The following is a 23024-nucleotide window of genomic DNA, read 5'->3' on the forward strand; positions in this document are numbered from 1 at the left end:
TACCATATAAGGCATGTCCTGGTTTAACTGTGCTTTGTAAACAAAGGACAAACAAGTCTTCCATTGGATTGCTTTAAATCTGCTTCTCTTCAGCTCAAAGTTTCTAAACTAGAAAGCACAGCTACCATTAAACCCACCCCTCCACATGAGTGTCCCAAATTCATTTATTTATTATCTAGTGCCAGCTGCAGAGATGTCTTCTTTTGATATATGCCATGTTAGCTTGGCTGGTAAATTTTAAATATCCCTTTCTTTCACCGTGTTAGTGTTTTACTCACTGAATTCTAAGTCCCTTGAATTATCTCTGTTCCTATCTTTGTTTATTTTCATATCTGATTTTTCTAATCATGCGAGTGTCAGTGCTGCCAAAACTAGCCTTCGTTTCAATGTTTAGAAATGTTTAGCACTGCATGTTTTATCCATGTGTCAGCTTGGGAAGCTGCCAACCTCATAGTCTGTGAAGGGGCATCTGTGTATCTCGTATATTTGGGACTGAATTCTGCTTTCACTGATGCCAGAGGATATTTTCCTACTGAGTCCAGTGACAGCAGCGCTGTGTTAGAAGAAAGCAAAACACTTGCAGATCCTGGAACTGCATTTTTAAATAAGTGACATAAAGTCATCAGAAAATCCATCGAGTCAATCAGCGTTGGCATTTCCTGTTTGTTTTCCCTTCCAGGAGAAGAAGATATTTCAGATTCCCTGGATGCATGCTGCAAGACATGGGTGGGATGTTGAAAAAGATGCTCCCTTATTTAGAAACTGGGCAATTCACACAGGTATTGGAACTCTCTTTTTGCAGGACAGATTTTCACTTGGTTTTCCCTTTTAGATTTATATTTTCCTTCTTTCATGTCTTTGTTTTTACTAACACAGACTGTGAATTGAAGTTTCCAGATCTGTGGGAGGTTAAATGCTTTTTTCAAGGTCTGCAGTAATCTCCAGCTTTATTGAATGGCTGTAACTCATTTGCATCGAGAAGCACAGTAAAACTTAATTGATTTAAATGTTAACAAGATCGGGTTCAAAATCATTTGGAGTAGAGCATGCTCAGCACTTTGTAGACTCAGTCCCTTAGGCTTTTTATGTGCTTCAATATATTTGAGCCAGACTTAATAAAGGTAAATGCTGTGCAAGCTTTTCCATGTTGTTGTAAAGCTGCATCTGATCTGCAGTGCCCTAGGTCTTTCTTGGTCAGAAACTGTTAATCGTGTTCTGGAAACGTGCTTCAGAATGAGATCACAATATTCACTTTCTCTTGCAACCTCAGCTGTTGTTTGAATGCCTGTCTTGACAACCAAAGGCCAACACCTTGAAGTTAACCTGTGCTGTTATTAGTTTATCTTAGGTTTTCAGTTACGCATCATGTATGCTTAACTCTCTTTTCTTGCTTAGGAAAATACCAGTCAGGAGTAGATAAACCAGACCCAAAGACATGGAAGGCAAACTTCCGGTGTGCTATGAACTCTCTGCCTGACATAGAAGAAGTGAAGCACAGAAGTATAAAGAAAGGAAACAATGCCTTCAGGGTGTACCGGATGCTGCCGTTATCCGAAAGACCTTCCAAAAAAGGTAGAGGAGAGAGCTTGTGAGTGTGAAATTGGTGTTGGCTGCATTGTTACTATGGAGCCTGAATAATGTGCCAGTTTGACTTCTCCTACTGTAAAGTCAGACTTTTTTATCCAGCTGTTCCCTGGAATTCAGGAATTTCTCCGAGAAAAATGGGCTGCATTCAGTTAAGGGAAAGAGCTGCTTTGAGAGAGATCAACAACATAGGGTGCTGGGCTGCTTGAGTGGTGATAGTTCTGTTAAAGCCAATGGAGCTGTATTCAGATGCTAATTGCAGGTACAGTGCTTGTTTGAATGTTGGGCTGCCAAGTAATTGCTGCCAAATGGCTGAAGTTTCTTTTGGGGCAGTTGTAAAGCATAAACAGCTGAAGATTTGCAGAGTTACCAACATCCCAAGCTTAAATCAGGAATAATCTTTCTTGAAGCAGGTGTTAATATCAGTGCTGAACTAAATCATGGTTTGAGGAAGCTGAGAATACCACAAAGGAGCACCCCAATATATTTAATATCTGTGGCACTGCTTTCAAAATCACAGTCTGTGTGAGTGTGTGAGGTGTCCTAGTGAATGAAAGCAGCACAAAGCCATATCTGGTTGTTTCCTATCTCTCATGAGATAACGTGGCCTCCTTTGGTTAAGGAGAGTGATTGGGGCACATTAGAGATTGATACATTTTGTACCGTAAAGCTCATTCAGAATATGATGGCAGACGTTTACTATCTTTTTTTCAAGCAAGGATAGAAATAAACTTGCGCTCTTTTCTTCTGAGCAGAGAGAGAGTATGCTCTTAAGTGTAGCTGTGGCCTGCACTGAAAATCTGTTTCTGTAGGACATAGGAACCAAATTCAGCTGCCACTTGGAACTGGGAGTACAAACTCAGCATCTGGGTTTCCTATACAAGGAGCAAACTCAAAAGTTTGGCATCCTGGGGAACACTTTATTAAACCATAGAGGCACTTCTTTAGGTAGGTAACCTAGGCCATGAAAAAACAGGAAGAAGTCTATGCTCTTTTCCCCCACAGCGTGGTAATGGTAAAATGGGAGACTGTTTAAATTTCCTAGATTTGGTTTAAGGTGATGAGTCTCCTACATGCCAGGAGAGGATCTAAGCTCCAGGTCAGTCTAAGGAGTGCTTGGTTTCGTGTTGAACAGAAGTATAAGCATTTTTTTATTCTTGTTATTGGCTTTTGGAGTAGAAAATTGGCTTCCTTATTCCTCAGATATCTTCTAATGCCCTAGTTGAAAAGATAACCTACCATCCAGATGTTGTACCTCTGCATGACATTCCTCTAAAATCAAATTTGGTATAGCTCAATTTGCTGTTTTTTAAAATTGTGGTGTATAAAGCTCATCTTAATTTTTAGATGTGAATGGAAATGAATAATTTTGGCATTTTGGGGGCAGAATCATAGTATGAAAAGAAGATCAATCTGAAAAAAGTGGAGTATTTCCTTTGAAGCTGTTTTCTCTCTCTCATCTGTGCTGTGCTTTGTACATGCAGGCATATATATCCACGAACCATAATCTGACCCATTGTGGCAGATTCCTCTCATAGCTGTAAGAACCAGAACAGTTCATAATGAAAACTGAGATTCTGGATCTCTGTATCATAACAGTAGAAGATTCCACTGCAAATCCAGCTACTATATAGCTGACATCTTTTGGCCCTTGTATATCTTCTCATTTATCTTTTCTACATGACGTGTGGCTAAATTTATGTATGAGTGAGGGCAAAAGAATTTGTCTGCAAACATTTTTAATTCTAAGCCCTATCTTGTAGTAGGGATGGGAGCAATTCCTGGGACACGTCTGTGCAAAGAGCGGGTAGAGCAGAGCTTTCATCAGCAGCTCTGAGCTTCTACATTAGGGTCTCCTCAGGACGGAGCAGGGGCAGCAGTGCTGAGGTCTTACAAGGCATAGGAGATTTGGTGAGGGCTGTGTGCTCTGAGTTTTCTTCTGGATTCTCCAGTCCAGCATGAGTGCATAAATCACTTTGGGAGGAATATATATTGTAATTTATGCTCCTATGTTGCAACTATTTGCAAAAATGTGTGTTGAAATTTCCTGTGATCTCCTCTCACTCATTGAATAAAAGAACAATCTCCCTTTTCCTGTTGCTAACGTACAGTGAGGATGTCTCAAGGGTGACAAGATATATATTTGGATTTGTTTTCTTTGAGAATTTTCCTCCTCTTTCCTTCCCATTTAACAGTCCCTGGTTCTTTGTCACTCTTTCCTATTTTTCACCTTGCTCTTTTTGACCAAAGAAATTGCTTTCTTTGGTCCTTCAGAAATGAAACAACCCTGTGCTCAAGGTGAATTTTGACTGCCTGGTCTTTAAAGTGAATTTGAAACTAAGCAAAAAAAGTTCTCCCTTTCCTAGGAGGTGTTGCTATTTTGAGTCACATTTGAAGGCTATTTCTTAGTGAATATAGAAATCATGGAGGACGATTGATGGCACGGAGGGCTTTAAGAAATCTTCCTTCTGTTGTTGCAGGAAAAAAAACGAAGTCTGAGAAGGATGACAAGTTCAAACAAATTAAGGTAAGAAGCAGCTGTTTGGTAGTATGAAAGCCTGTGAAAACAATCAATTGCCATTGTTTTTTTAATAGTCCCAGTAGTGTCTTATGGTGGATATTTGCAAATCTCCCATGCTTCTGGTTTGGTTAAGTAGCTGCAGTTACTTTGGTGTAGTTTTGTTTTCTTTTAAAACGCAAAGCCTGTTAGAGCCACAGCTGACATCATCAGTTGACACAGCCCTTGTGTTGCAATGCCTGGAGGTTGGAAAACTGGCAGCTTTGGCAATATGTTTGCCATTTGTCTGTGTAAGTAGAAATACAGTAATAATGGAAGCAGTGCTTGAGAACAATGGAAGTACCTTTTGGAACAATTAGCTTTTTGTGCAGAAGGCATTGGAAATTCATTTTTGTTTAGGAAAATAGTAGAAGTCTGTCAGGGCTTTATGTTCTGCTCATGTTTTGTAAGACAGAGGAAAGCTGTAAAGCTCATCAGCCGGCACGATATTTCTTCTTCAGAACATGGACCCAAACTCACATTTACTTTCCTGGCAAAACATGGTATTTCCTACAATTTGCAGTTACACTGGTGCCCCCCTGAGATGGTCAGTGCAATGTACTAACAGGATTTGGTCCAACATCAGTGTTTTCATACAGCAAATCCAAGTTTCCAAACTTTCAGGATTCACAGAAGTCTTTGTTCTTTCATTGAAACTGGGGATTTGAGTGCTGAAAGCACAACCCATGGCAGCATGCAGCAGTGTCTGTAACAGAACAACAGCTCAGTGCTCTGCTGCTTGCTCGTTAAGGACTGTGGCTTTCACGTCTCAGTGAAGCGGAGAGGTGAAAACTGAGCGCTGGGAAAATTCCTTTATTAAAATTGAATTTGGAAGGCAAAAATCTCTTCTGGTGTTGGTGACTTGTATAATTGCATATCGGAATACTGTTTTATAAATTGTCTGTGATTTCAAATTGCCTATGAGCTACCAATTTTTAACCATTACATATGGATTATGCAGCTACGTGTGATTGTTATCATGTGACTGATAGCCAGGGATACAGTAAACTGCTCAGGTCGGAGCTGGGCAGCACATGATGCCTTCCAAAGCTGGCTGCAGAACTTTGCCCTGCCCCTTCTTCATAGCTTTTTTAGTCAAAATATTAAATACCTGAAAAACTGTGGAGTTACCTGCACAATCTTTCCCTCTTCATTCAAATGAACCTCAAGAATGCTAGTTGCTGAGAGTATCACTGTAGTGTCTGGGAGATTATTATGTGGGTAACACCAACAGAGGGAGAAGCTAAGGGTTAGAGAAAAGGGACTCCAGTGTAACAGAACCTCACATGGAACTCCCCAATGTCACTGCTGCCAGACTCTGTGCATGCCCAAATTCCTAATGTGACTGTTGATGTGAGTGAAGAGTGCTGCCAGACACCACTGTGAGGCCTTGGTTCCTGCTTGCATCTGGCTGGTGAGGCTGAACTTGAGCAGGATGCTCAGCCAGGACTCTTCCCTTCCCTGACCCTCGTGGTATTGTGAGAGCCTGCACCTAATTCCTGGTTAGGGGGCCGCATCTCCCACCTTGCAGATGTGTCTCCTGGTCAGTGCGCTCTTGAGCATATGGGAAAGAGACCAGAAGTAGCTGTGTAGTCCAAGGAGACATGAATAGGCTCTTTCCTCTGAAACAGAGGTGAAGGCTGAACTGCCTGTGTGAGATGTAATCTCTACCTTATGGTAGATGCATAATTTTGATGATGCATGCAGCTCCCCACTGAGATAATTTTTAAGTCTAAGTGACACCTTTCCCAATCCTTTCAGCTTCCTCCAGGCATCCAGACACTGAAAAGTAGTGTAACACCAACTGTGCTGATATCCATGTCCCTCTGTGGACCTGGGCCCATCACCCAGGTTTTAGGATGTACATTTGTTTCTGCAACTGAAAAGGGCAGCTAAATAAACTCGGCTTTATTAAAGCCTCAGCAAAGCTGAGCAAGTTATGGTGCAAGCAGCGTTCCCATGGGGCTGTTGTGTTTGCCAGGGCATTGCACAGCACCATGGCTCCAGTGTGGAGTCCGCATGTGTCTGCAGTCGGTGAGCCTGGATGGATCAATAGCAGCTAATTTGATCTTTTCCTGCTTTCTGGGTCTTTGACGTGTGGGCTGACACCACCAGTGGTGCTCATTGGAGACCATGTGCCATTAGCACTGTAGCTGCCTTACGCTCTTCTGATGTGCAGAAAGGGGCCTGGGAACAGCCTGTGTGACTGCACTCTGGCCTTGCTGGAAGGCTGGGAAAGCACACGTGTGTACGAGTGACAGCTCTTAATGAGTGGGTCCCAGTCACTGCATGTGGCATCCAAAAACTGCATGTCATCCTGTCCCCTGTGTCCCCGTGATAACCCTTCATATGGTTAGTGCTGTGAAGGGCTCGCACCATGAGTCCTGAGGTTTGCCTTTGCCCTGCGCTTACTGAGGTGTTTTAGAACAGTGAATATGAGCATGCCAAGGCAACAGATCAAACTAGCAGTTCTGCACCTCTCTGAAGATGTCATCAATGTGACAGCAATGCGGAACTTGGCTTTCAGTGGCAGCTCTGATAGCCCAGAATGAGAGCTGAAGGCTTTAGACTTCTTACCTGATAACCTTGTATGGGTGTCAGTATCAGGAAGGAGGCTGGGCATGTAGTTAGTTCTTTAAAAGTGTTTATAGCTTTTGCAAGAAATCCTGAGTTTGTGGAATTAACATTTTTTTTGGTGTCTAGTCTGAAGGGAGATTTTTCAGTTCCCTTTTGAATGTACCAGACCTACACTGTGCATCTTGTGGGCAGGTCAGTATATATAGAGCAGGTGGTGTTTTCCCAATGCTATTGCCCACTGGTAATGTTTATGATGTGATCTAAAAAGCTGTATTTTGTGTAAACACTTTGATTTGCTGATGAGAAAAATTAAGGATAGAATTTAGTAATTCTTAAACTGAAGCTAGGGCTTCCTTGCAGAGAGTACTGAGAGATAGAGCGTGTTTGGAAGAGAACGAGGATGAAAATGAAATAGAATACATTTGCAAGCAATGTTTCTTCCTTGTTTGTTCTAAATGTCAATCTCCTGTAATAAATAGCACGCTAATTTCTTGCTCCCAGAAGACTCACTCTAAATCTGAAAATTAAAAATAGCTGGAGTTTCAAAGCTGAAGATTTGGAAGTAAACTCTGGCTGCTTCTTCTCAGAGAACCAAATTGCTTGTTCTGATACTTTGTCTAACAGGGAACAGTGGGAATGGGGCAGACAGAAGCAATTTGATTTATTACCATCTCTGAACAATGAGATGAACTTAGTCCAGGCTCCTAAAATAAATCAAACCTGACCCAACTGTACTGTTTTCATTCTAGCAAGAGCCAGTTGAATCATCTTTTGGGATTAATGGGCGAAATGATGTTACTTCTGACTATTTCCTGTCCTCCAGTATAAAAAACGAAGTTGACAGTACAGTGAACATTGTAGGTAAGTACTCCTATGCTTTGCTTTTCATATATGCTAAGCATACAGGTGAATTAAAAGACAAATACATGAAATAGGTAATGCCAGGAAAAAGGAACCAAAAAACTTCTGTTTCAAACTCACCTTTCCAGCAGCACTGTGCACTTTGGAGAAAATCCCAGGTATAATCATGTCTATGTATTCATTGTTAGCCTAAGCTGCATGAGGTCCTGCCTGCAGGCCAGCTCCACCACTCTGCAGGGATGGCGAGCAGCACTACTGCAGCGTGGCTGTTTCTCTGAGAGCAAAGCACGTGGGAGCTTTTTCAGGTAGCTTTCCCTGACATCAGCTTATATAGTTCTCTGCTGTGACGAGATACTACCCAGTGTCCATGGGGAGGTTATGCCGAAGCTGGGAAATGATTTTCCTTTCCTCAAAGAACAGTTTTATATAGGATTACATTTTGTTTGGGAGTTTAATCAGAAATATGAAATAGAAGAACTTGGTTTTTTTTCTTAACATTGAGTTAATTCTTAACATTGCAGATCTAAGAAGAAAGATCAGTGAAGTCTGTATTTAGAAACAGGTGCATTAGGAATTAGATGTCATCTCAGAATGTGAATGATTGGCCCTTGGTAGAATAACTGGGTTGGTTTTGACAGCTCTTTCAGGGCTAAGGTTGTCACTGCAGTGAGGGCTCCTAGAAATGTGACCCATATAATATTTTCTCTGGAGTTCTACATATGAGAAAAAAAGTGTTTGAAAAATAAGTTGATCTTTTTGTGAAGATGGCAGTAGTTGCATGTGCTGATGTCACAGGGCTCTGTGTTAAGTCATTCCCACAAACATTTCCATGGTTGAGTTCATGAGCTTTTTTTTTTTTTCTTTTCATGACAGTTTATTTAATCAGTTATTTCTTTGTAAGAATGTTAGGAAATGAATTTGTTCATACTGTTACAGAGAGCTTTATAACTTGAAGGAATTACACTAAAATGAATTACATGCACTGACTGACTCAAATCCAGATCTGAAATACATCAAGGCTGTTATGCAGCCCCAAAGAGGAAACTTCCTACAGTTTAGTTTCGTTGTAAAGCCTTCAAGTTAAACAGAGATCAATTAACAGCAACCTCTGCCATGTACCTGGTGTTCCCAAAATCTACAAGCATACATGAGTCGTTATACTGGAACAGCTCAGTTTTCTACAATGCAACACATCCTGAACTCCTGTTCAGTTTTAAGTAAGAGATGAATCCATGATGCACCTTAGAAAATCTCAGTAGTTACAGAACAGAACCCAGATGGGGGGATATAAGAATTCTTGAAAGGTCTAAGATGGAAACCAAGAGAGGAGCAGAATTAATTGTCCCTGAAGGGTTTTTCTTTTCCTTTGGGCTCACGAGGGAGACCTCTACTTAGTGGCTTGGTTTTTTTTCCCTTTGCTCCTATGGATAGGCCCAATATCCATTTTCAGGGGTATGACAGCAAGGATTGGGTGGATAACTGTGATCCAAAATTGTTTAATGAATGGTTAGAGAAGTGTGCTGCTTATCTAAACTGAAGAGAGAAGTCCTTATTTAGTACTCCAAGCCAGTATTTAATATAAACAGGGGGGAAAGGGTAAAATAGATATATTCTGCAGAAAGGACAGAAGTCAGCTGGAGGGGAGAAAAGACAAACAGCACCTGCACTGTTTCTGATGTACGTGCAGCTCAAAGGAGAGAGGTGGCATATTGCCCAAATGAGCAGTATGTTTTGCTGCACTAAACTTATCTCTTGGGGTGGGTAAGAATTCTCCAGGTATTGAGGAGAAAGATAAAAACACTGCAGATGGCCTGCTCTTATCCTGAAAAGGTTGCACAATACTGGTTTCTTGTGGATAAAAATTAACTCTGTGTGTGTGTGTGCTTCTAACCCCCAGCACCCCGATGTAAAGCAGATGTTTTCAAAACAAAATATCTGGAACAAAATGGTAATAATTGTAGTGACTAAGCTGAAAAAAAGGCTATCAGATATGTATGTCATTTTCTGTATGTTGGAATTGTCTCATAGACTACACAGCCGGGTTCAGGGAGTTTCCAGTAGTTGGCTGGCACTTCACTGAGCTTTTCCCTGGGAGAAAACCCTGCCACTTTTCTTTTTGAAAACATCGTGCTCTAACCTTGCCCGGAAGATAGAAGACAGGAGTGGATTGTGCATTCATGCATATTTATTTGAGTTCATCCAGGAAAAGATACATCTGTCCTTTTTAAATTAATAATCAGAGTGCTTAGGTCACTTAACTGAAGAATTCCAAGATGTGCTGCGCTTCATTTACTACATTTTTCTTCATCGTTCTGGTAAAAAGCAAACAAACAACCCCCCTGTCTGAATTTCTAATAATTCAGTGCCATATAGCTTGGTGAATTAACTGTGACTGTTCCTTGAAACATCCAGTACTGGCCGCTTCTGGAATGACATGGCCAGTTGGGATGGGCTGCTGGTGCCTGAAAGGACATAACTTGTTGCTGCATAAAACTCAAAATAGGCATTTACTGTGCAATAGTGTTTAAGACAGTTCACAGCATGCAAATAAATCTGGACCAGTTCCTCTGTCACAAAATCTTCCCAAACTGTTGTTGAAATTAGTAGGAATTTGTCTGTATGAAAATTGTTCCTTGTGATGCTTTATGGTGCAGTGAAAGAATACTGATAGTCTTTCCCTTTCTCTTGGACAGCTGTGCCATTCCATGAGGTGGTTCCTCACCTGTTTGCTGTTCTGATCTGGTTAGTGGCTTTTAGCTCAGTGCCAGATTAATGCAGTTGTCACGTGTTCATACTGACCAAAAGGGGTGTTCTGTAGCACAGCTAGTGCCTGCAGAACACTTTGGGGTGTTTGCAAAGCATCTGTGGTACCTTTACTTTGAAGAAATAAAAATGTTTCTTTGGTATTAAACTTTCCTGGGGTAGGAGATAGGAAAAACGTGTCCATAACTAACCAGACAGTAGCTGTCAGTCATGGGCCATAGGGACTACAGAGTATAGGTTCAGCTGTGATTTTCTACATTCCATCACTGACATTGCAAGTATCACTGCGAATAAGCATCTAATTGGAGAAATATGTTTTTGAACACGTCATGTATTATTTGGCTTTTCACTATATTTTACATGACTGCAAGGCTAGTTTTTTGTGTACCAGTTATGACTTATTTGCTCTCATGGCGCATAATTGATGTGAAAGCATCCAGATGCTATGGGATGTTGGCAGCTTGCTAGGTGAGGATGCTTCCCCAGATTAAGAGAGATTGCCACGGTCTTTGTGTCCTGGTAAGGAAAGAGCGTGGCTATGGTGTTCCCTAGGAAAGCATCAGGGTGTGTTGGGGTGGGCTCAAGGGCATTTTGAGTGGGAGCCAGGAAAGAGTTAGGCATTCTCAGTTGTCACAAGTGGAAAAGAAATTTCTGTGAAGGTGGTGGAAACTTAATAAATCACATAGTTTTCCTGTAGAAGTCCCACTGAAAGCAGGTGGTGGAAGTGGAAGAAAGTGCTGAGACTGTATTAAAGACTCCAGTTCATTCAAATACCAAGCTTGTCCTTGGAGCATGCTCTTAGATTCAACAGAGTTGATGTATTTTGAGTAATCATTTCTTTTCTTCTAACTCCCAGTTGTAGGACAGCCGCACCTTGATGGCAGCAGTGAGGAGCAGGTGATAGTTGCCAATCCTCCAGATGTTTGCCAGGTGGTAGAGGTGACAACAGAAAGTGATGAGCAGCCTCTCAGCATGAGCCAGCTGTACCCCCTACAGATCTCCCCTGTCTCGTCCTATGCAGGTAAGCATGCCCATGTTTCTTTAAGTTGCTTTTAAGAAATGTTTGAAAGACACTGAACTTTCTAAGGAGTGCCAGGCCCAGAGGCAGGGGTCTCTTGGGAAGGCTCTTTAAGGGCAGCTGGTACAGATATGGATTCAGTAATGTCTGTTCTGCTGACTTCTGTATTTTTAACTCAAAAACTCAGGGTCCTGTATAGTAATTTTACATTGGAAAGCAGCTCAACAGAGCTGAGGGTGGAAATACAAGCTGCAGTTTTTAGCCTGTGACTAAAGGAAAAAGAGCGGTTTTAGATGCAATGTAGAGAGGCCTTTTCATCTTTTATTAGAGGGACATTTTCAGTGGTACAAGTGATACGCTGCAAATATATTCTGCCTCCCCGACAGCCTGATCTTTTAAAGATAAGAGGTCATAATCTCTGCTGTATGTTTCCATGGTGCTTGGCATAGTGGGTACAGAGTGCTAAAGGCTGCATTAATGATATGTAATGCAAATGTGAATCTGAAGGCCCTGGGGGGCTGGATCTGTCTTGTTACAAATAGTCTGCAGACCAGAACATCTATGTCATGACTGATAAGAAGGGGTCTGTGGAAGTCTGGCTTCCAGTGTCTGTCTCCCATCTGGATTCTCTGATATCTAAAAAAAGGGTGAGATAACAAGCTTTCCCTTGAGTCAGGGTGCTAATGGTTTCTTGTTGTTATCTGGCCCATTATTTTCATAGAACTGGTAGGAAGTTAAGAGTCTTGGCCCTTATTTATCCCTTATCCAAGGCTGACAAGCTGTTCAGAAGCTGTTAGGGGAGAACAAACACAAATGTACACATAGGCATACCATAGAGTTCCTGCAATCATACAAGCCTTATTTCTATAGAAAGCAGGGCAAAACTGTGTTTAAAAGTAGGAAAAGTTTCATATTCAACCTGTCCTTCCTTTTTTAATGTGTTGCTAACTTGCAAGCTTCAGGAGATGGAGGCAAAAACAGAAATGTCATCTTCTTAGGCAAACTCGAGTATTGTTCCCACTGCAATTTATTATTTTATACACAGTTTTGCCTTTGACTCATTATGCTGAATTACTTCCAGATGCATTTTTATAAAATATGTATGTAGGAATTTTTATCTTTGGGTCTGGGTGAATATTATGATGTTCTGTTGAATAGCCTCCAATGTTAGTCTCAAACGTTGATACACGGTCATGCTTCCCCGTGTGTTTAGTCTGTAATGGTCAGAGCATTTAAAAGGGCTTTGCAAAGCATAAGGAGGGGTGCTTTAATTTACTAGCGGTGGGAGACAGGGCCTTTGAAACATTTGTCCTTGTTCCAAATGCTTCTTGCAAAACTGTTCCTGGCTGTGTAAAAGCAACAATGATGCTTTTTTTTGACCTCGGCTAAAGGGTCTAAGCTCTTGGAATGCAGACAGAAGTCACCATCTAGGTCTGAAAGTCACTGTAATTGCTTGGGCTGTGACAACAGAGAGGGATGATCTGGTGACAGGAGAATCGCCCTGACATGAGCAAGTCCTGAGTTACCTCTTCAAAAGTCAATGCGAGAAATCTACATAAATAGAATAACTGAAAAAAGACATAAAAAGAATGACTGAAGAACTTCTGCTATCCCCTTACACTGTCTTAGTATCCTTGTGGATTTCAGCTTTCCTAACTTGTATCAGGGCCTACTAAACCATTACTAAGATAGCACAGAAGATGATTTCATGCCACCAACATGTCTTTGAACGCATCCTGAGACAGGATGAAGATCCTGGTTACCCTAGCTGGGGAGCCAGTCAGATGTGGTGTGCTGCTAGAATCTGTGCTGGGACAAGTCCATTTTAATATCTTCATCAGTGAGCAGAAAAAGTGGTGGAATGCACAGGGTGTGTTCGGTCTGGTGAAGAGATGGTTTTGGTAACCTCGTAGCAGGCTGTCCACATCTACAGCAGTGTTATTGAGAAGGTTGAGCAAGGCTATTTCATGGTGGTGCACAGTGAGAAGTAAAAGGCAGAAATTGAAGCAATAGAACTTGGTCCAACTGAATATAAGAAAATATGTCGCTTTTTTCACCACAGGATTTTTCAGAACCCTGACATTTGTAGGTTATTCTCGTGGTGTTTATAGTTTTATCTTGTTATACACAAAACCATATAGATATGGAGTCCTAAACCTGCCCTTGTGACTCTTCTGAGTACAGTTGCCTACTCTGTCAGGTGCTACCACTAAGTGGCAGGAAAGAGGATGACCATAACAGCTGCACAGGAGCACTTAGTTTAGCTCTTCTGAAATAACAACAAAAAAAGTAGCCGTAGGTATCAGCTGTCCTACATAAATCTGCTTTATTTCAAAAACACCTCTAGTTCCTTTCTGAGGTTACACAGGCAAATGATATTTCTGGCCTTTATGAGTTTCCTCATATTTCCATTGACGTCTATGAAATCCATTTTTTTTAGTACCAAGGCTGTTCTTGTCAACCTCATCTTGTTTGACGCTGATTCAAATAACCTCCTTGATTCAAATGACCTCTCTCACTTTCCATACTGCAGTGGCTAGCTTCCATGGCTTTTCCTAACTATAGTGCTCTCTCTTGCTCAGCATTTTGTTATGTATAAACATCAAGGATGGATTCCTTTTCATCTACATCACTATTTTCTGTTGCCACATGCTTCCTCATGTCAAGGAATATCTTTCCTGTCTCTTGTGTGGATTCCTCCTATTGACTGTCTCTGGGGCCATTTCTCCTTTTGTACGGATTACTTTCTGCCTCTCCTTCCCCTTTCCCTTCCTCCTAGTCCAGCTTAATTAGCCAACTTTATCACGTTGTCACATCTCTCTATACCTTCGCCAGTGAATGAGGAGCCCTGCAGAGTGTTAACTTCATAGCACTTCACAGTTAGATCCTCTGCCTTGCTGCGTGTTGTGACTGGGTCTCTGGAGTAGGCAAGGTGCCAGCTATGGAAGTTAACGTGTTTAGCAGCTGAGCTGCCTGCTTACTTATTTCAGCAGGACTTTGAGTGCAGTTTAGATCCTTGGGTCTGAAAGAACAACTGAGCCCATGAGTTTGTGGCCCTTTGCCTAAACCTGGTCCTTAGCTGAGCCTATGGGGAAGAGCAGGGAGTTGCCAGTCTTTCTGGAGACCTGTGTGGAGGTCATCTGGTCCTGCCACTTGCTCAAGTAGGGCCACCTAGAGCGCTCGAAAATACAGTGGGGCTCAGGCTCTTCTGCAAGCAAAGGCTGAGGCTGCAGGAGGGTGGCCATCCTCGTGGAGCTGCTGCCCTGTCCCCCAATGCAGAAGGGTGGCAGTGTGTCTCTGTTCTCTGTTTGGAGGTAGGAGGTGCTGGGGCTGCCCTGCTGTGGTGCAGGAGGTAATTGCATTTGTCTGTGCTGGAGTGGTGGGCAGAGGGATGAGATATAGAGCAGGGGGCAGGGCAAAACTGACATAAGAGCAAAGTGTAACAGCAGTAATAAAGTGCAAGAACTGATAACAAAGTCTTGAAGTGGCAAACTGAGATAACAGTTCATGAAACATACCACACTTATCTCCTCTAGGGTGGTGTTGTTGATGGTTTTGCAGGGACATAAAAATAAGGATTTGCAGAGGACTTTGCTCATAACTGGCCTCGAGCCACCAAGAGCAGGAAAAGGGAAGAGGGGGCATTCCCCACTGGCAGTAGTTTCTCTCTGCCCAGAAGTATGAGCAATAACACTGACCTGCTTCTTCCACCTCTGCTGCAGTCTATTCCAGAGTGTATCCAGATTAACCATGATAACCACATGAATTTACTCCATAGTTCCATGGTACTGTGTTGTCTGACCTTTAGATTACTTTACAGGGGATACATAGTTTACTATTCTTTTCTGATTGTTTGGCTTGACTATGTTTGCTTGTGCTTGCTTGAAGTGAATCATGCCTCTTGAGCTGGATTTTGCTACTGTAGATAACATTACTTGGGTTTCATTTTTGCCTCTGTTTTACTTGACAGAAAGTGAAACGACCGACAGCGTTCCAAGCGATGAAGAAAATGCAGAGGTAAGTGTTTTCTGCATTTTTGAATGCTTTGGAGCAAAATCTCCAAGTAGTGTCCTGTGGTATTCTTTCCACTTCTACATTTGCAACTGTCTGCTAGTGGAGCGTTCCTGTTTAATAGCTGAGGGAGAAAGAAAAAGTAGGAAGCTTCTGGGGAGACAAATGCTGGGATGATTTTCAAGCAGAACAGATATCTCTGCAAGTTCATTCCTCCTCATCTGTCGAAGCTACAAGGAGGTTGATTTTCATGAGATTATACTCTGTAGAGCCATCAGCAGTGCCAGCTAGTTTGTTAATATGGAGCAAACTATCGAACCTTGTCATGCATGTGTGTGCTTGTGTACGCTGCATTGACGTTGCAGCGTACACAAGCACACACATGCATGACAAGCACACAAGCACACACATGCACACACATGCACACACATGCATGACAAGCGTACACAAGCACACACATGGGTAGTGAGTATTTTATCTCAGCTGAAAACATCCTCGCTTTGTTCTCCTTAAATGGCATGTGAACTCGTACAATTGGAGGAAATGCTTACACGTGTGATAGAAATACAACTTGAATGTTTGAGGTGTGTGAGGCCAAAAGCTTTCCTGAGCGGGCAAGACTGAGTTAGCACACAGCAAGAGCTACCTTCTGTCTGCATGGTTATAATAGTGTTTATTCCTCTGCCTTGGACCAGAGGAATGTTCCTACTCCCATGAGCAGGTGGAAAATAAGGTATCTGTGAGAGTTCATGGCACAAGGAAGAGAGAAAAGTGTAGAAATGCCCCAACTACTGCACCAATGGTGGCTGAGGTGGGGGCTCCCCATCTCCCCATACCTAGTGAAAACCCTCCTTTGACAGGATGTGCCACTGCAGTATGTGTGATGGGGAAAGGACAGGATGCTTAATCCCTGTGATGAGTGGACATGCTACCAAGGGATTTTCCTGGCAGCTTTACCTCTGATGGCAGAGCTTTTGAGTCTCTGTGCCAGCTCTCCCCAGTAATGGAGGAGACTTCAGTTTGAAGCTCTTGAGGTTTAGGTCACCTATGTCGAATTTTGTCAATGGCATATTGTGTATAAGGTCTTTATTTTCCATCAGAGGAATAGGCAGCGTGTTTTGAGTGCTGGAGAGCCACCAGGGTTAGGATACAGGACTTATAAAGGGAGAACTGACAAAGAGCAAAGACATTCAAAGCCAGCTGCTGGTGACTCAGGCTTTTAGAGATGGGGCAACTCCTTTGCAGTTTGTGGATATTTCTGTCTTCATCTTACTGCTGGCAGTTTGCAAAGCGCATTCACTCACGCAGTCTTTCTTCGTTCTTCTTCCCCCTTCATAGGGACGACTTCATTGGCAGAAGAAAAACATTGAAGGCAAACAGTATCTCAGCAATCTGGGAATGCGGAACACTTCTCATATGCTTCCCAGCATGGCTACTTTTGTAGCCAACAAGCCTGACCTCCAGGTCACCATCAAAGAAGAAAGCTGCCCGCTGCCTTACAACAGCTCCTGGCCCCCTTTCCCAGACATCCCTCTGCCACAAGTAGTGTCCACAGCCTCCACGAGCAGCAGCCGGCCAGACCGCGAGACACGGGCTAGCGTCATCAAGAAGACGTCAGACATCACCCAGTCAAGAGTCAAGAGCTGCTAAGCCTTTGACAGTGTGTTTTTTAGCTTTGTTTTGTTTGGTTTTGTATTTTACGTTTCTCTAGGAGAGGTTCAACCCTTGACGCACATTAGACAAATCTAAGGTAAAGAAAGCCTTGGCAATATAAAACATTGCTGTGTCTGACTCCAGTGCCGGAGTGTTTTTAACTCAGGACTCCAGCCGTCAGTGTGTACATCTGAACCCAGGTGGACTTGCAAGGTTGCTACGTAGGAAAATAAAACAAGAACTTTGGCCCACTTGCAGGTTTCAGTGTTTCATAAGAGGACCAACTGACCACAAGGGAAGTGGTGCTGCTGCGCTTCTTGCTGTCAAGGCTGTGATGGAACTGAAAGCCTCAGAATGGAAGAGAAAATGTGAACTAGCTGGAATATTTTTAAATAAAAAAAAAAAAATTCTATTGTGAATATTGTACATAGTGCAGTACTAGCAACGTTGCAGTCTGCTTCTGCACCTTATTAAGAAAGCACTTACAAAAGGCCTTTTATTACCTTGCTCTACTTAATGGCACATTGAAGGTCCCTCCCCACCTGTATTCTTTTCCAAGGCTATTCTTGCTAACGTGTCTTTAAAGAATAGTGGAAAGGAAAGAAAGTTAAAACTTCCCATGTGGATTTCATACATTTTAAGACTGCTTTTCTCGTGTTTGTTTTCTAATCTGCTATGCTTGAATGCCGCGTGGTACAATAGGGAAAAAAGAAACTATTACAGAGATGTTATGCAAATTCCCAGATTTAAGAAAAAAAAGAAGAATACTCTAATTCTAACCAGAGCAAGCTTTTTTATTTTTTATACAGGGGAATATTTTATTCAAAATAAAATTCTAAAGTGAATATAATTTTTTTTAATCTTTTCTACAGCAAATTTATAATTTTAAGATTCAATCCTTGGTTATCAGCAGTTATTACATCCTTGTGGCACATTTGTTTTTGTTTTTTTTTAATTTTGTAAAGGTGAAATAGCTTTTATGAGCTCATGTAGCAATCAGATTATCCTGTGGATTGATAATAAATATGGTATATAGTTAAATTTTTAATAACCCTCTTGTTTGTCTCTCTTTTCTAATCTTTCAGAAGCCGCAGATGGTGTGGGTGTTTGATAGGTGGATATGAAGGCTCAGAGCGAACTATTAGCATGAGCCACCTTTACAGTTTCTGTAGCGCTCATCTGACAGAGTGGGAAGTGCTCTGCTCAAGACATCTTGAGGTGCAAAGAGGAACTAGTGCTTAATGGCAACCAGCTCAAGTTTGGCCTCACGTGCACAGGTTGGGAACTGCAGAACCTCTCCTGATGCTATTCCATGGTTTAGCTTTGAGGAAAGCATCTCATTGAAGGGAACTTCAGGGTGTTCATCTGCGGCCTCGTGTGGGCACAGCTGAGCTCGCCCCATTCCTGGTAGATAACTGTTTAGTTTGCTCTCAGTTTACTTGTTTCAGTAGCAGTTTCTTATTAGTAGAATGAATCAGAAGTCAAGTGAATACTCGAAGCAGACATTCTCCATCTGTTGCATGATGGCAAATTCTGATTTCTCTGGTTTGGGTGAATGGCTTGGGTTGGAAGGAAGTTCAAAGACCATCTAGTTCCAAGTCCCCCTGCTGCTGACAGGGTTGCCAACTGCTAGATCGAATCCCAGATCTGGCTACCCAGGGCCCATCCAAACTGGCCTTAAAGGCTTCCAGGGGCAGGACATTCACAGCCTTTTTGGGCAGTCTGTGCCAGCACATTACCACCGCATCTGTGAAAAACTTTCCATTGACATCTAATCTAAATCTCCCCTCAATCTGTATCTAATGAGAGGGTGTGTAGCAGCTTGCAGAATTGCATGGCGGTAGTAGACAAACCATGCCATTGATCCTGTGAACACAAGGTGATAGCCCAAAGTGTGATGTGTAGCTTCAAGTGTGGTTGTCTCAACTGCTGAGTACATATGGAGCGTTGTGTATATTTGTCTGATGAGGTAATAGGCACAAAATTGGCTGTATCAAAGGAAGATGTACGAACTGGCTATTTAATAGGCTCAGGTTCTGGCCAGTAGAATGTTCCTGTGTTCTTAATCTGATGCTGCAATTTCAAATTTCATCACAAGTCTGCATGAAACTTGCAATTTTATCTTACCAAACCAGTGACCTGGGAAGAGAGGGCTAAAGAGGGCTTGAGTTCTCCTCTGGGGAAGGTATCCTGTGGGAAAGGAAGGGCTGCAGTGCCTGGGCTGAGACTGAGTCTGCAGCAGGGCTTAGGGAAAGAAGCATCCCAGTTGCACAGGGCTGGAAAGCATCTTGTAATGTAAACTCAGAGCTGGTGCTCTCATTCTCCTCTCAGGAGTATTTAGTCTGTGGATGGAGAGGTTCTCCTGCCTCTGGCTCAGCCTGGGCTTAGCGCTAGAATTATAGCTGAAAGCCCAGAGATGCAGTGGTGTGAGGACAGGAAAACATCTCCCAGAGTAAACAGAGCTGACTCTGGGCTTTCGCTTTTCCAAAATCAAGACTTCTGTTTATACCAGTGGTGGCCTGCTCTCTCTCGGGTCAGATTGGCTGCATTACATGCTGGCATATCTCTGCAGGCCTCCAGGCAGTGTCAGTGCCCTATGCATTACACACCGAAAGCTGCAGTAGCTCATCATTTCTAGTTGTGTGTTAAGCTCCCTACCCCTCACCCTTGACGCTAACATAGTGTCTCGAAGGCTTTGTGCCTTTTAGCAATAGCTGCTGCTTGCAAAAGACCCTTTTTATTCCTGAGCTTTTGCCTTTCAGTGTGTCCTACATGGCTGTGAGTGAGAGTCTGGCTTCAACAAACTCCGCTGTGAGCTTGGGTAAGCAAGGAGCTCGTTACCAGAAGGCTGCCAGAGTTTTTCTAGGTAGATTAATGTTTGTTTCCAATGTAAACTCTCACGTGCAAGGATAAGGCTCTGCTGCTCTTCAGCCATCTGAAAAGTAGGACTAGTCGATGGAGAAAAACAGGCAACTCTGGTTCCTCTCAGAAGCAAGGAAGGCAGCTAAGCTCCAAAAACAGCAGCCCCCACCCTGCTTGAGCAGCTGCGCAACAGGAGATAGATGTGTGCTTGGGAAGGGCGTGCATACTTGCTAAATTTTCCTCTTGCCAGGCCTTAGGTGTTTGAAGCTCTTCCAAGAGATGTCCACACATGGGAGTTGCTGAACGTAGCTACAGCACTGATCCCTCACTGCGTGGTGATGCGCATCCACTGCGGCTGGGAGGCAGCAGCGTGCTTGCTGCTCGCTCTGAGGACACTGCAGTTTGTTAGGGCATGTGTACAATCTTATCCCTCTTAATTAACTTCCTAGTCTCTAGTGAAAGGTTAATCTGCACAGCAACCTCTTCAGCACAGACCTAGTGAAAGCAGTCTTCTATCTCAGGCCAATAGGAGCTTGTCTCTACAACACCTCTCCTTCTCTCAGAGCTGATTTACAGTAATTGCAGAATAATTCAGGTTGGATGGGCCCTCTGGAGGTCACCTGGCCCACTGCCCAGTCTAAATAGAGTTAACTACAGAGTCAGGTCAGGTTGCTTGGAATCTTGTTAGGTCAAATATTGAGCATCCCCATGGATGGAGACTGCTGCAATGCCCAGTTGTTTCAAAGCAGCAAGTGTTTGAAAGGCACAGAGTGACATGGTCACGCTCACAGTGTGACACCATGAGTCTTGCATCCTTAGGAAACCAAGGACTTTGTCCGTGTTGCTGGAGGCTGGAGTCCTGTATGTGCGAGGTACTGCGATCACGGGGAGGACTGCTCTGAATCTGGGAAAGAGGAGTGGTGGCATTTAAGAAAAAGGAGAGAGAGAACAGAGACTGCTCCAGCATTTGTGGATTCAGCTCAAGGGGACTCACCCCCCTTTTACTGTAGGAGCCTTTGCCCTCAGCTATTGTGAACATCCCTCACCTGGGCTTGTTTTTTGCAATTTTCAAGAGGGAGCTGCTTGAAGACTCTTTTTACAGCAGGATGATCCTTTCTGAAACTCAACCGAAACAATGGAATGAAGAAAATGAAATGATAGCCCCAAGCCTAAATGTATCCAGGTGTGCTTATGAGTCATACAGTGTTAACCCAGGTACAGTGTTTGTGCCACTGCTGCTTTCCCCCTGGAGAATGGTGAGATCTTTGTGCACAAAAATATTTCAATCCCATTCAAAATGATGATAGCAGAGTCAGCTCAGCCTGCCCAGGGCCAGGCCCTGGCTTTCTGCTCAGTGTGTGGCAGTGGATGTAGCTCCTGGTTGTGCGTCCCACCTGTGTGTCCCCAACCCTCCCTCTGTCCTGTGGGACTCCCTGGCTACAGCTGGGGCTGCTAAAGGAAATGAGGGCTTTGCTTTTTATAAGGTAGTAATTACTCTGTCTATTTGAATTGAATTTCCTTATGACTATGTCTCTCAAACCTCAGTGTCACAACTCTTCTCTGGAAGATAGCTGGTAGGTTTGGGTTCATTTCCATGCTTTTCTCTGACGTATGGTTTACCAGTTGATTGCATCCTTTAAAATACAGCCAGGTTTTGAAAACTTTGTGCCCCTATATGTTAGTTTTTTCAGGCTTTCACATGTCAGATCCAGGCTGTAAGGTGCTGTGTTATTAAAACCTCACCATTCCTGCTATCAGACCGAGCACAGCAGCAGGAAGCTGGCTGGGTGCTGAGCATGTTTGCTGTAGCACGGGCTTTTGCATGTGCCCATTTAAAGATGCTATCTCTTGCAGTCAGTGCTGTCAACTTTCAGATTTCATTAGTATTTTTACTCTCAGGCAAATCTGTACATTTTTCTTCCCCCAAAGGAATAAAAAGCCCAACCCACCCAGTCCACTGCTGGCAGCCTATTGGGTGCAGCAGGCAGCCTGCTTTCCTGAGCACCTTTCTCTTGAGGGCAAGAAAATATTGACACACAAATAATACCGCTGCAGTGCGAGCCTCAGAGAGGTTAAAATCTGTTTACTCTAGCAGTAAATTGAGCCATTCTCCCCGCTCGACTGCTCTGCCCAGCCTCAAACCCACAGAGCAGCACTACTGGAGCTGGCAGGAAACCGTGCTGTTTGCATCTCGGTGTCCCAAAGCACAAGCACAGGAAGGACATCAACCAAATCAACCCTGAGCTGGCCTGCTTAGTGCCCCAGTGCCTGCAGTATGACTCGTCCTTCTGTGTGGAAGGGCACTCACTTCTTGCAGCTGTCTTTCACCTTTGCCAAAGTTTGCTGGAGAAAAATGAGATAATGCCTATGTTGCTGGAAGGCCTTGTGATGCCATGGCGTGGTTGGTTTGGGGAGAGCACTGCTATGTCTCCAGTGACTTCTGTGTGGAAACACGAGTTTCTTGGTACTACACAGAGATTTTATGAGTGTTTCTTTGTTTGGGTTGATGAAGCAAAATTAGTAGGGAAAATGTAAGGGACAGGCATAAGTAAAGCTGATACAAGGTTACTTAAACCTGTGAGGCTTCCCTCTGAATAAGGACTTCAGAAGCAGGCATTGCTGACATCGAGTTGGAACCAGCTGCCCCATGTTATTGGCCTGCTCCAACTGTCTGCACCAAATGCTAATTTGGGGTAAAGCAGTGCAGCCTTGATGAAAGGGGGAAAAAAAAAAGCTGTGAAGGGAATTAGCTGAAGGAGCATCCGGAGTGCTGGTGTTTGTATGGCAAGGCCTTAATTAAGTGAAAATCATCTCCCTGCATGCACAGTTGCGGGCTGCGGGGGGCTCTGGGGCTCAGTGCCTTCCTATCCCATGGCCAGGGCCGCAGCCCCTCTCACTGTCTATGCATGTAAACATGTGCTGTGCCAAAACAACCTCCCGAATGGGTCACTCCAGGTAAAGCCAACAGGATGTGCACTGACTTCCCTCAGTGGCAAAATAGCCTCAGTGCCTCACCAGGAAACTGGCCCTGCTGCCAGATGTGCTGTCTATCTCTCTGTCCAACAGCAGCATGGTGTCAGCAGGGGGGGTTTTACTGGTGCTATGCAATGAGGGGCTGCCTAGCCATGAAGAGTCCAG

The 23024-nt window shown here is 43.3% G+C and overlaps 1 protein-coding gene across 4 annotated transcripts in view; it reads left to right on the top strand.

The window, feature by feature from the left end:
* Positions 1 to 18075, top strand: part of IRF2 (interferon regulatory factor 2) — a 38493-nt gene extending 20418 nt beyond the window's left edge. For all 4 annotated transcript variants that reach the window (XM_015861404.2, XM_015861403.2, XM_032444499.1 and 1 more), the window contains 7 exons: positions 680 to 779; positions 1396 to 1572; positions 4065 to 4111; positions 7468 to 7579; positions 11199 to 11363; positions 15331 to 15377; positions 16710 to 18075. In XM_015861404.2, the coding sequence (XP_015716890.1) occupies positions 680 to 779; positions 1396 to 1572; positions 4065 to 4111; positions 7468 to 7579; positions 11199 to 11363; positions 15331 to 15377; positions 16710 to 17021 (960 nt within the window). In that variant the 3' untranslated portion in view covers positions 17022 to 18075. The remainder of the gene's footprint in view (positions 1 to 679; positions 780 to 1395; positions 1573 to 4064; positions 4112 to 7467; positions 7580 to 11198; positions 11364 to 15330; positions 15378 to 16709) is intronic.
* Positions 18076 to 23024: the final 4949 nt, after the last annotated feature.

Source organism: Coturnix japonica, chromosome 4 (assembly GCF_001577835.2).
Source record: "Coturnix japonica isolate 7356 chromosome 4, Coturnix japonica 2.1, whole genome shotgun sequence".
In the NCBI taxonomy this organism is placed as follows: Eukaryota; Metazoa; Chordata; class Aves; order Galliformes; family Phasianidae; genus Coturnix; species Coturnix japonica.